General features: G+C 35.5%; 1 protein-coding gene across 2 annotated transcripts in view; it reads left to right on the top strand.

The window, feature by feature from the left end:
* Positions 1 to 14,477, top strand: part of LEPR (leptin receptor) — a 74,004-nt gene that overhangs the window by 17,059 nt on the left and 42,468 nt on the right. For both annotated transcript variants that reach the window (XM_040232661.1, XM_040232660.1), the window contains exons 4-5: positions 8,566 to 8,774; positions 13,206 to 13,351. In XM_040232661.1, the coding sequence (XP_040088595.1) occupies positions 8,566 to 8,774; positions 13,206 to 13,351 (355 nt within the window). The remainder of the gene's footprint in view (positions 1 to 8,565; positions 8,775 to 13,205; positions 13,352 to 14,477) is intronic.

The following is a 14,477-nucleotide window of genomic DNA, read 5'->3' as shown; positions in this document are numbered from 1 at the left end:
AAGGCTGTATATTGTCACCCTCCTTATTTACCTCATATGCAGAGTACATCATGAGAAATGCCAGGCTGGATGAAGCACAAGCTGGAATCAAGATTGCTAGGAGAAATATCAGTAACCTCAGATACATAGATGACACCACCCTTATGGCAGAAAGTGAAGAAGAACTAAAGAACCTCTTGATGAAAGTGAAAGAAGAGAGTGAAAAAGCTGATTTAAAGCTCAACATTCAGAAAACCAAAGTCATGGCATCTGGCTGCCATTACTTCACAGCAAATTGATGGGGAAGCAATGGAAACTTCCTCATCAAACAAACTTTATTTTCTTGGGCTCCAAAATCACTGCAGATGGTGACTGCAGCCATGAAATTAAAAGATGCTTTCTCCTTGGAAGAAAAGCTATGACCAACCTAGACAGCATATTAAAAAGGAGAGACATTACTTTGCTGACAAAGGTCTGTCTAGTCAAAGCTATGGTTTTTCCAGTAGTCATGCATGGATGTGAGATCTGGACCATAAAGAAAGCTGAGTGCTGAAGAATTGATGCTTTTGAACTGTGATGTTGGAGAAGACTCTTGAGAGTCTCTTGGACTGCAAGATCAAACCAGAAAACCCTAACGGAAATCAGTCCTGAATATTCGTTGGAAAAACTGAAGCTGAAGCTGAAACACTAATACTTTGGCCACCTGATGCGAAGGACTGACTCACTAGAAAAGACCCTGATGCTGGGAAAGATTGAAGGCAGGAGGAGAAAGGGATGACAGAGGATGAGATGGTTGGATGGCATCACCGACTCGATGGACATGAGTTTGAACAAGTTCAAGGGAGTTGGTAATGGACAGGGAAGCCTGGCATGATGAAGTCCATGAGGTTTGCAAAGAGTTGGACATGACGGAGTGACTGAACTGAACTGTTGAATACCAGCAGAAACCCCATTATATCCACAGTTTAAAATGGGTCCAGCCAGCCTGGATGAGAAACCAATTTGGGGGAGAATTTATACACGTCTTTGTATGACTGAGTCCCTTCACTATTCATCTGAAACTATCACAACATTATTAACAGGCTATCCCCCAATACCCAAAATAAAAAGTTAAAAAAAAAAATGTGGCCAGATTAGCCCTAGAGTCAAGGCTGATCTACACTTTCCCCTAAAGAGCTTAAAAAGTTCACACTTAAGTCACCCAAATAACTTAACCAATTTCCAGAACAAAATTCAACATTCTCTAAGGAAAAAACAGCATGATCCAATACTCAAAAATGTAATATTCACCATGTCTGGCATCCTGTGAAAAATCTACATATATGAAGGACAGGAAAAAGTAAACCCTAACCCAGAGAAAAAGAAAAAATAGACAATAGATGCAGATCCAGAAATGGCCAAGATGATAGAACCAGCAGATGGTTAGTATTAATATCCTCCATGTACTCAAGGATACAAAGAAAATATGAATATAATGAGAGAAATTGACAGTATAAAAAAGAACCAACTAAAATTTTGAGAGAAGAAAGATGTGTTATTTGTAAACAAGTGTGCTCAATGTTAATTGAGAAACTTTAGACATAGCGTTATTTAATCAAGAAGCTGTATGCAAGCCACAATGCTAGGCTCTGTGAGAAGTACTTTCCATTCTTTTGCTCTTACCTTTTTTCCTTTCCTTCCCCTTCCCTTTTTCCTTCCTTCTTTCCCATCAAGATGGACTCACAGATTATTATTTTATTTGATGAGCTATTCAGTTACTATTATTATTTATTTTTTTGCTCACACTGTCCAACATTTACCAAGTTGGGGCTTATTTAAACTGGCTTCTGTGTCCTTTTGATGTTTTCCATCTATCTTTTTTTTTTTTTTAATAGGACTCCTTACTTTCTAACACGACAAGAAATTTCAGGTTGATTTTATGCTTTTCCTGCTCTGACACTGGAATCAGCCATTTCTCCAAGGAGCCCTGATTCCATTTTGTTGGAGAATGATGTTCACAAAGTGGTATCTGGGGGCTAGAGGCTCACTGTTACTTGAGTGGCATTGTTTCTAGGCCCCCTTAGCTACAGAGTTTCTTACATGTATGCATACTCACAGTACACACACAATGTGCATAATACACGTAATACTCAGAAATCTGTATTTTTGTATCTCTCTGTATATACATAACAAAAAAGCGTGTGTTCATACTGATATCTCTTGTTCTAGTTCAAAACTGCAGAATCTATTCTAGCAGTGCTTTTCTTTTCTTGTAACAATAGTGACTTCAGCCATGAAATTAAAGACACTTGCTCCTTGGAAGGAAAGCCACGACAAACCTAAACAGCCTATTAAAAAACAAAGACATCACTTTGCCAATAAAGGTCCAGGTAGTCAAAGCTATGATTTTTCCAGTAATCATGGATGGATGTGAGAGCTGGACCATAAACAAGGCTGAGTGCTGAAGAATTGATGTCTTTGAATTGTGTTGCTGGAGAATCTCTTGAGAGTCCCTTGGACAGCAAGGAGATCAAATGAGTCAATCCTAAAGGAAATCAACCCTGAATACTCACTGAAAGGACTGATGCTGAAACTGAAACTCCAATACTTTGGCCATCTGATGTAAAGAGCCAACTCATTGGAAAAGACTCTTAGGCTGGAAAAGATTGAGGGCAGGCAGAGAAGGCGGGCAACAGAAGATGAGCTGGTTGGATGGCATCACCGACTTAATGCACATGAGTCTGAACAAACTCCAGGAGATAGTGAAGGACAGAGGAGCCTGGTGTGCTGCAGTCCATGGGGTCACAAAGAGCTGGACATGACTTAGTGACTGAACAACAACAAACAAGTTTTTCTAGAAGTGAGAAATTTTACTTCCCTTTCCAACAATATATTACCTAGTTGCTTAGTCCTAAAATACACACAAAGTAATTTTGGAATAGCTAAGCTATACTACTGTAGGAAACAAAGAGGGTAGCTAGGGTACAGTGTTTGTGTTGACTCATTTTGTCTTTGCTAATGCTAAAGGTTGCATGATCCAAATACTGTGTAGTTAACTAGGATATCCCCTCCCCTTCCACTTCATGTGATTATGTTGTTAAGTTGATATATATTTAGGTCCCTTTGCTTTTGTTTGTATTCATTTTTTGTTTTTTTCTTCCTTCATCTCATCCTTGTTGATTTTCCATTTGTTTGGTAATATCATACAACTGACAAGTACTTTGTGTTATACAGAATGCTTCTTAAATTTGTCTCCTTGATGAAATTTGTCAGCTTCTCACCTGGACCTAATTCATGAGGTCTGGGCTGGGTTTGCATTTCTATCAGGTTCCAGATGATACTGATATTATTGGCTTGGGAACCATACTATGAGAACCTCTGATCTATGACACCTAGTAAAAACAGATTCCTTGGCCCCAGATATACTGAATTCCGTGGAGGGTCCAGGAATCTAGTTTTAACAAGGCTCCAGTTGATTTTTATGATGAAACTAGCCTGGGATGCTAACCTGTTTTTTAAAATTCCTTTTGATGGGTAAAGTAGATTTTTGGGAGTAACATTTGTTTAGGTTACCAGTCTGAGATTTAAAATATGACTTGATTAATTTATTCACAGAAATAATGCTAAATTTTCCAGTTCATTTAATGGTTCACCAAATATGTTTTGCTCTCAGTTTATGTCACAGTAAAGAGCACTCATTTGGTGTTACTCCTATAATAATTTAATAGAGATCTTTCTTAGAGAAGTTTTAAAATATTGATAGAACATTTTTTTGGGGGAATAAGTAACATGACCAAAGGTCAGAGGATAGAATGTGCTTTCTATAAACCACTGTGACTAAAAGATGACATTTTAGTACTAATTATATATCTAGCTTCTGAGTAGAAATATTGCCCAAATTGTGAAATTTGCAAAGAAATCAAATTTTAAATTATTTGACAACTTTTTAAAAATTATTTTCACTTGCAAGTATAGTTTACTCATATATAGAGGGATTAAGTAAATAGTGGCACTAAATTTACGTGTGTGAGTACTGGCAATGCATAAAATATTTTGCTGAATAAACATTTTTCAAGAATGTCAGAAATTCTTAAGTTTGGGTTATTTTAAGCCAATGTATCGCTTTCTTATTTTAAAAATTTGATCACCATTTTGATTTACACTATTTTGAAATTTTGATAATTTAAAAGTATTATCAAAATTTTAAAGTACCTTTTAAACTCGGTTTTCTTCTTTGAAATAATTTTATTTATTTATTTATTTTACTTTTGGCTGTACTGGGTCTCCGCTGTGATGTGTGGGCTTTCTCTAGTTGTGGTTTTTATTTATTTTATTTTTGGTGGTACTGGGTCTCCGTTGCGATGTGTGGGCTTTCTCTAGTTCTGGTGATGAAGGCCTCTCTTGTTGTAGATCATGGGCTCTAGAGCACATGGGCTTAGTTGCCCCATGGGATGTAGAATCTTCCCAGATTGGGGATTGAACCCGTCCCCTACACTGGCAGCTGTATTCTTAACCACTGGACTACCAGGGAAGTCCTTGAAGTATCATTTGATATATGTAAATACTTAAAACTTTAAAAAATCTTTTGGAAGGTAAAAGAAGTTCTTATGTTACTTTGACAAGTAACAAGGCTGTATAGTCCAGGTTTCACACAGACTTGGAAAAACTTCTGCTCTGATAAATGTGAGAAATATCTAGTGTTTTCCTCAAGGAAAAAACAATTCAAAATAATTCTGTAATTTTCTAACTTGCTGAATTTTTGAAATGTTAACAATTCAGATTATAATTATCCTTTAGTTGTGGCCATTAGAATCTTTACTAATCCCTTAAGTAAAATGATAATGGATGTAATGAATTGAGTACTGAACATGGAAGCGTGAGACTTAAGATGAATTCCACTCCATGTTCTTCCTGAGCCTCAGTTTTTTGCTTGTAAAATAGGTGATATTAGTTCCCTCATCAAGTGGTTTGAAAAATTGAAGCAGATAGTTACCCTCAAGGTGTCTTGTGTGCATTATAGATATGCTAAATAGTGGAATTTGATGGTATATTTAATGTGGTTTCTATATTTTGTGTCCTTTTTTCATCAAGTAGTCACCAGTTCAGTTTAGTCGCCCAGTCAAGTCTGACTCTTTGTGACCCCATGGACTGCAGCACACTAGGCCTCCCTGTCCATCACCAGGTGCCGGAGTTTACTCAAACTCATGCCCATTGAGTCGGTGATGCCATCCAACCATCTCATTCTCTGTCGTCCCCTTCTCCTCACACCTCCAATCTTTTCCAGCATCAGGGTCTTTTCCAATGAATCAGGTGGTCAAAGTATTGGAGCTTCAACATCAGTCCTTCCAATGAATATTCAGGACTGATCTCCTTCAGGATGGACTGGTTGGATCTCCTTGCAGTCCAAGGGACTCGCAAGAGTCTCCTCCAACACCACAGTTCAAAAGCATCCATTCTTCAGCACTCAGCTTTCTTTATAGTCAAATTCTCACATCCATACATGACCACTGGAAAAACCATAGCCTTGACTAAACAGACCTTTATTGGCAAAGTAATGTCTCTGCTTTTTAAGATGCTGTCTAGGTAGGACAAAACTTTTCTTCCAAGGAGTAAGCATCTTTTAACTTCATGGCTGTAGTCACCATCTGCAGTGATTTTGGAGCCCCCAAAATAAAGTCTATCACTGTTTCCACTGTTTCCCCATCTATTTGCCATGATGTGGTCGGACCAGATGCCATGATCTTAGTTTTCTCAATGTTGAGCTTTAAGCCAATTTTTTTACTCTCCTCTTCCACTTTCCTCAAGAGGCTTTTTAGTTCTTCTTCACTTTCTGCCATAAGGGTGGTGTCATCTGTGTATCTGAGGTTATTGATATTTCTCCTGGCAGTCTTGATTCCAGCTTGTGCTTCATCCAGCCCAGCGTGTCTCATGATGTACTCTGCATATAAGTTAAATAAGCAGGGTGACGATGTACATCCTTGACGTGCTCCTTTTCCTATTTGGAACCAGTCTGTTGTTCCATGTCCAGTTCTAACTGTTGCTTCCTGACCTGCATACAGATTTCTCAAGAGGCAGGTCAGGTGGTCTGGTATACTGGTAGTTAGCAGTAGGGAGTACGAAATGTTTTTGGCCTGTAGCTGGGATAGAAAATCTTTTTTTTAAAGGTGAAGATAATAAATATTGTAGGCTTTACTCTCCATTCTCTTTGTATCACAACCTTGTAGTCATAGTTACTAATGAATGAATTAGTAAATGAATGAGCATGACTGTGTTTATGGACACTGAAATGTGAATTTTATATAATTTCCATGATTGTGGGACATTCTTCCTTCTTTTTTTAAACCAGTAGATAATGTAAGAAATAATTCTTAGCTCATAGGTTGTACAAAAGCAATTGTATTTGGCTTGTGGGATACAGTTTCCTCACTCCTGAGTTTCATGAAGGGGTTATCTGTTGGAGTGATTTGGGAAATTACTTTGTGGAGATTTTTACTAAAAACCCTACAAATTATGAAATACTATGATACATATTGTATAGTACATGTATTCTATAACACATAATAATTATATATCATTATTATGAATATATACTATGCATATTTTTGTGTATACTGAAATGATAAAGTAAATGAAAATGAGATTGATTAAATAGAACACAGAAGTGAAGTGGTAGAGAAACCACAGAGTTAATCTGTTTGGGAATCAGCCCTATTCTATAAATATCCACTGTATTTAGAAAAAAATGGCATTGGTGAGACCATCTAAAGTAAGAGTATAATTCTAACTTTTCTTTTTGTTTTAAAAAAGAAAAAAATCACCAGAATTTCCTCTTAAAAATTATTAGTGGGAAATATGTTTTCTGTTCAGTTCTTTTTTGCCTTAAAATTTTGGAATTTTTTCAGTTAAAGCATAATACAAGCTGCAAGCATATTTCTGACATAAAATACTGCAATTTAATTTGTTCCATACTTTTTTGATAAAAGCTTTTATTTTAATATTTGAAAAACACATAAAAGCCATGGTGTGATATTTTTAAAAATCACATTTTGTTGGAATTGTTTAAAGGTTTAGGTGACACTGAAAGTGCTAAGTCATTCTACCTTCAATTCAAAATGGAATTTTATGAGTGTATAGCATTTTGAAGTTTTCAAAAACACTTTTTTTGGCACAGTATGTTTATTTTAAGGTAAAGTTTGCATATAATAAAATGCACCTTAAATATAAGGTTGATGAATTTTGAGAAGTATGTTCACCTATGTAACCAATATCTAAATCAAATACATTGCATTTCTCTAATAATTAATGATGTTGAACACCTTTTTATGTGTTTTTTGGCCATGTGTTGTCTTCATTGGAGAAATGTCTGTCTGGATCTTCTGCCCATTTTTTGATTGACCCATTTGTTATCTTTTTATCTTTCATAGTATCTTTTGAAGAACAGAAGTTTTTAATATTGATAAAAATCAAATTATCAATTTGTCATTTTTGTGACTCGTGCTTTTGTGTTGCATCTAAGAAATTATTATTTAAAACAAGGTCATAAATTTTTTTCCCACATTTTCTTCTGATTCATAGCTTTAAATTCTGCATTTAGATTAATGATCTGTTTTGAATTAATATTTGAATCTTATGTGATGTGTGGATTAAAGTTGTATTTTTGTGTGGAGGGGGGTGTATAGATATCCCACTGTTTCAGCACAATTTATTGAAAAGATTACTTTCTCCACAGAATTGCTTTTGCACCTTTGTAGAAAATTGATTGTCCATATAGGTGTTGGTTTCTTCTGTTCCATTAATCTATTTTTTTCTCTTTACATTCATACTCCTTTGGCTTGATTATTGTAGCTTATTAGCTGTGACTTCTTGTTTTATTATTTAGCGGTGGCTTTAGGATTTAGAATATAGGTCTTTAACTTAATATAGCTGAACTGATGTTATACCTGCAACTGACATTTCACCACTACATGTATAGTGGAAGAAATTTATAGTTGTATATGTACACATCTCTCCTTTCCCCAAGTTTGGTATTAATGTCATACGTTTTATTTCTACCTGTGTTATAAACCCCACACTTTATGGTTATTATTTTTGCTTTAATTAGTCAATAAATATTTATTCTTTAAGTTAAATTTCATTTCTTTGTGTGGAACCAGACTTCTATTTGCTATCATTTTCTTTTTGTCTGAAGGACTTCCTTCCGCGCTTTTTTTTCTAAAGGAAGTTTTTGCAGGTTTGATTGATGATAAATTCTTTCTATTTTGGTGTGTCTGTAAACAGCCCTTATTACATGTTTATTTTGAAAGTTATTTTTACTGAATATAGGATTTAAAAATCACAATTTTTCTTTCAGTACTTCACTGTTGCTTCATTGTCTTCTTGCTTGTATTATTTCTAACTTGCTTTATTGATTCTAACTTATATTGATTGCTAACTTGCTTTAACACTTATCTTTGTGTCTCTGCTATAATGTAGCTTTTTTCCCTCAGAAGCTCTTTAAGCTGGGTGTGCAGAACAGTTTACCTCAATTTGGATTTTGTGTCCTACATTTTAAACATATCTAGTGCTTTCACATCTATGTTAATACTTAGCTTTTCTTTCCTCATATAGGCTTGACCTATTAGAAGAGTCACCTCTGCTCCCTGAGAAAGGCAGTTTTCGGATTGTTCAGTGCAACTGCAGTGTTCATGAATGTTGTGAATGTCGTGTGCCTGTGCCAACAGCCAAACTCAATAACACCCTTCTTATGTATTTGAAAATCACATCTGGTGGAGTAATTTTTCACTCACCTCCAATGTCAGCTCAGCCCATTAATGTTGGTAAGTTGTGCCTAAGAAGATAATATCTTTAAACATCAGTCATTCAAACAGGCTGAAAATTGTTTACAAGATGTTTCATTAGCTTATCTCACTTTGACTGACACTGTAAGGATGATAAATGTAGTCCTAAGGGGTATTAAAAGCAGCTTCTAGAATGATTTAACAACAGCATAGATATTTCTGCAATTGTAACAAGTTCATTTTGAAAACAGTTTGATTTCTTTAAATCCTAGGTCAGTCTAATGGATATGTTTTGTTTGGTTATGACTTTTTCACATCTCAGATAACTATTTCTGAAAATAATTAAAAGCCCTTTTTTACCTGTCTTTATGCCTTCAATAAATAATTTTTAGAGACTTGTCACTGATCTAGGAGCTGGGGGAAACAATGGTGAGTGAGACAAAGTTCCTGCCTCTCAGAGCAGGGGCAGACAATATTGGGCAGAGAAAAACAATAAAAACATAAGCAAACTAATTGGCTGTACAAATCTGATCAGAAGAAAAACTTATATAATAGACAAGTCCCCACATTATTAGTGCAAAGATTCCCCAGATTTCTTTGATCAACTTGAATATATAATTATAAATATTCAGTGTATTCAGTTATATTATTTAATGTGAATAATATAGATGAATGTTAAATTATTAATTTATTAACTCAGTTGTGTGTGTATGTGTTAAATTATATGTTACATATGATACATAATTTAATAGTGTTACTGTTTTACATTTCCTGAAATAATTATTGCGAATTCTTTATGTGCTTCTCTGCATCATTGTTTCTGCCATCACTGGAACCACTTTTTCAGATATCTGACACCATATTCCTTACAACTTCATCCTCACTTCTTTTTAAGTACTAAGGGTATAGCATTTTTTGAATCTACATATGATATCATATTTAACATTAGGACTTTTAAATAACTTGTCTTTTAGGGATATATTTGTGATTTCCACGTGATTACTATGATATCCAAGAAATTCAGTCATGATGTTATACCATAAGGAAAAAACAAAAAAATCTATAACATGTCATCATCTTCTCTTTTTAAAACCAGTTCTATCAAGTGATTTTTTAGAAGTATTTAGAGACAACATAGAATTAAATTGTTTTTAAAAATAAAGTAGTTAAGACAAGGTGCTGTGATGGACTTTATAAGAAACTTTAAAAATTTTGTCTTATTTCAGATAATTTTTGGGAAAAAAGTCTCTTTTTTTGGTATTTGGGTATATGTGATTAAGATCTCAAAATTGAAAGAAATAAAATAAATTGTATGATAGAGAATTTCAGGTGTAGGGGTCTATTATTTCAGCTATGGAAGTCCTCTTTTAGGAAATAGCATTTAAACTGAAAGAAAAAGAGATAACTATGCAAAAAATTCAGAACAAAAGGTGCTCTGAGCAGGAAGAACAGTACTCGCAAAATTCCTGGGAGAGAATGAGCTCAGAATTTGGAAGAACCAAGGACAAGAAAGAGCCTTTTGCTTGGAGTAATTAAGGTAGGAGAACATTCAGAGATGTGGTTAGAGAGTCATCTGTATCCAGGTCATACCACAGGCTATGGTTACAAAGGTTGGATTTTATTCTAATTGCAGTGTAAGCTTTTGTACCAGGAGAGTGATGTGATCAGACGTGAGTATGTGTGTGTGTGTGGGCACACGCAAGCACACATACATGCTCATGCACATGTTTAAAATGTATGCTCTATTGAAGAAGTAGACTTATGGGGAAGGGAAAAGGATACTTGCAAGAATGGGAGGAGTCGGATAGGCAGCTGCTAGAGTTGTCCAGTTGGCTTGGGGTTGTTATAGTGGAGAAGTAAAGAAATGTTCAGGCTTGGGATCTATTAGGAGATGGTGCTTCCCTTATACTCAGTTGGTAAAGAATCTGCCTGCAATGCAGGAGACCCCAGTTCAATTCCTGGGTTGGGAAGATCCACTGGAGAAGGGAGAGGCTACCCACTCCAGTGTTCTTGGGCTTCCCTTGTAGCTCAGCTGGTGAAGGATCTGCCTGCAATGCTGGAGACCTGGGTTCAGTCCCTGGGTTGGGAAGATCCCCTGGAGAAGGGAAAGGCTAGCCACTCCAATATTGTGGTCTGGAGAATTCCATGGACTGTATAATCCATGAGGTTTCAAAGAGTCGGACACGACTGAGTGACTTTCACTTTTCAGGAGATGGTGCAGACTGAAGTGGATTGGGTATGGAGTGTGAAGGACAGAGAGGAGTCAAGGGTGACACTTAGGGTTGGACCTGGTTAGTAGCAGAATAGTGTTACCAGATGGGGATATTGGAGATAATTAGGTGTGTGACAAATTATATTTGAGATGCTTATTAGAAATCAAAGAGATGTTGAGTAGGTAGTTAGATATGTGATTCTAAAGTTCAGGGGAGATATATATTTGGGAGTCTCTAGCATCAGATGTTTATGGGATTGTATGAGGTCACGCATTTTAGAGTCCAGTGAGAAAGACTGAGAGGCAATTAGAGAGAAGAGGAGTAAAGGAATGTGATGGCTGGAAACCAGGTGGACAAAGTATTTCTACTTGTCCGCTACTCACAGAATAAGCAGTTGGGACACTAATGAGAGATGGAGCAAAATGAATCAGATAGTTGACACTGGATTCAGCAAAGAGTAGTAACCTTGGTAAGAGTAGTTTCAGTGGTCTAGCAAGAAGGAAGACCTGATCAGGATAGATTGGTTAGGAAAATGGGATGCAAAATGGAGAGTAAGTAATGCCAGCTCTTTGGAGGAATTTTCCCCTGAAAGAAGCCAGTATGTGTGGTCTGGGACTGAGTACCTAAGGGATCCAGGGAAAGATTTATTTTTAGATTTCTAATACAAAGGGATATGTGAATGCATATAAGAAATGTAAAATAGTTTATAATTTTATGATTTCACTTCTGTTTGGTGTCTGTTTAGTTTTCTATCTTTTTGGTCATGAATTTCACCTGTTACTTCTAGACTTTAGAGTTTAGCCATTCCTGCTTTAAAGTAACTAAAAGTTGTAGTATGTTGCAGAGAGTAAAACTTCATTCATTTTGACTTGAGGAAAAGGAAAAAACTATGACTGAATTCTTGAAATTATGAAATGTGGAAAATATTAATGTGGCATTATTTTTTGAAAATAAAATACATGTCAGTAAATATTTCAGTGTAATGATTTCTATGTTTATGAGTAATTCTTGTTAATCGTAAAAATCTTGAAAGCATAGATATGCACACAGAAGAAAAATGTATCATTTATTTTCTACTATTTTGCCATTTTTTTCTATTTTAATGTATATTTATACATATCCTTTTATTTGTTCAAATCTTAATGAATTCAAGTAAATACGTTGCTTAATGGGCTTCCCTTTAAGCCCATTAAGATGGCTCAAATGGTAAAGAATCTGCAGTGTAGGGAGACCTGGTTCGATCCCTGGGTTGGGAAGATCCCACGGAGCAGGGAATGGCTACCCACTCCAGTATTCTGGCCTGGAGAATTTCAGGGACTATATAGTCCATGGGGTCACAAAGAGTTGGACACAACTGAGCGACTCTTTCACTTTCACATTGCTTAATAAACTTTCAAAACTAGCAATATTAAACTTTTTCAACATTCTTCTCTAATATGATTTTAATGACTATAGATTACTTTTAAGGGTATGAACTATTATTTGTTCAATCAGTTCTTTATTGTAAGATGTTTGCGTTGTTTCTACAGATGAGTTAAAGTTTGTTGTATGTTTTAAACTCCACAGACATAAATCTCCACATATGTATATACATAAATGCATATGCATACATAAGACACATAGACAAACTCAGAAATAGATGCTCCTTAGTTTAAATACACCATTAGGATACGAACTCTATCTGCATTTCTGGTGACAAGCCAAGTCCTGCTAATATTGTGTTTACTGCATGTAAATTGTATATGCTATGGGTTATTTGAGTGGGTATGTCTTGATTTGTTGAATTTGAAAAATAATGCTTACTGTTTTATATACAGATTTACATGAATCTGCATGCTTATATGCATTGATTTTTGCATACAAAATTTATATGCATTTTCCAGTAGTGCTCTGCAAAATGTTTTTTCTCCTTGTCATTCACTAAAACAGTGGGTTTCATCAAGGGAGGCTTCAAATAAGTGTGGGAAAAGCTAGGTTCAATAAAGTTAAGCAGGGTTTTTTTTATAGCAGGAATTCACATTTGTCAAAATAACATCATTTTCTGATTTATAGTTTTTACCAAGTAGGGAGAAGGAAACGAAAATACATGGATTGCTATGGTAAGGTATAGTAGTAGAATATTTTGGTTCTGTAATTAGCCTTTGGATAAGGACTCCTTAGTTTAAAAAATAAGATATGCTAAAAATTCATTTTGACTTCATTTTATGATTATCATGAAAATAACTTGACTTAAAAGTATTCTCTTTTTTTCCTTAAGTGAAGCCTGATCCACCATTAGGTTTGCATATGGAAATCACAGACACTGGTAGTTTAAAGATTTCCTGGTCCAGCCCAACATTGGTACCATTTCAACTTCAATATCAAGTGAAATATTCAGAAAATTCTACAAAAAATATGAGAAAAGTAAGTATATTTTAGTAAATAAGAAGAAAAGTTGAGAAGCAATTAAAGAAAAGGTGAGATGCCTTCCAAGTCCCATAGAGAATGCCTCTGCCTATCAAGTGTGTATACTGTTTTTGAGGAGATTAGGTCATATCATACATTCAAGCTTTCATTCAAGATCAGCAAAAGAAATGAGTATGTATGCAAAATTTCTGCATCTTCTATAAAATGATTTTAGAAAAGTTGTTCAGTGTTACTAAATATCTCTTACATGTGGATCTGTGTTATATTTTGATGAGCATGACGCATGTCTCCTAGAATTAAAGTTCTTTTTCCAAAAGCTAAGTATATTAGATTAATTCTCTTTTTTCTCCCCCTTACTCTCCTTCTCCATCTCATTAACACAGACACACAGACACAGACACAGACACAGACACAGACACACACACACACACACACACACACACACATGACTAATGACTACAAGAAGTCCAGATACAGAACTATTGAATTCATAATCATAGTATTTTCACTTAAAGACCTTTTCTGGCTTTTGATTTTACATGCCATCCTTATTTTTTCTTATTACTCAATATATTTGTTTATATGCAGGCCATGCATTTATACAGTATAGTCTGTCAGATCTTTTTTTCAGAAAGTATTTTGCACCCAGTAGATGCCAAGAACTCAGGATACACTAGTAGAACCAAGTGGTAGAGGATGGGTTGTATTATTAATTAGAGGGAGGGGAAGATCTCCTTAAGAAAGTGATATTTGAGCAGGGATTTGAAGGAGGTGGTGATGCAGGGAAATTAGGGTCTAAATAGAGGAGATAGCAATTTAGAGGACCTTAGCTGGATGGGAAGTTGAATGAGGTTAAGAGTAGTAGTGGAGGGGTAGGAGAGAAGGAGGAGTCGTGAAGAGCCTCATGGGTCATAACTTTGGCATTTTAATTTGTAAAACTAATTATTTTATAACTTAGAGTTTAAAACTTATCTTTTTATATCTGAGCTAATTTTCTAAGACTTGCAATTTAGTTGCTCAGTTGTGTCTGACTCTTTGCGACCCCATGGGCTACAGCATACCAGGCCTCCCTGTCCATCATCAACTCCTGGAGCTTGATCAAATACATGTCCATCAAGTCGGT

The sequence above is a fragment of the Oryx dammah genome, unplaced genomic scaffold (assembly GCF_014754425.2).
Source record: "Oryx dammah isolate SB20612 unplaced genomic scaffold, SCBI_Odam_1.1 HiC_scaffold_28, whole genome shotgun sequence".
In the NCBI taxonomy this organism is placed as follows: Eukaryota; Metazoa; Chordata; class Mammalia; order Artiodactyla; family Bovidae; genus Oryx; species Oryx dammah.
Note: the sequence above shows the minus strand (reverse complement) of the source record. Positions and strands in the feature narration are given on the sequence as shown.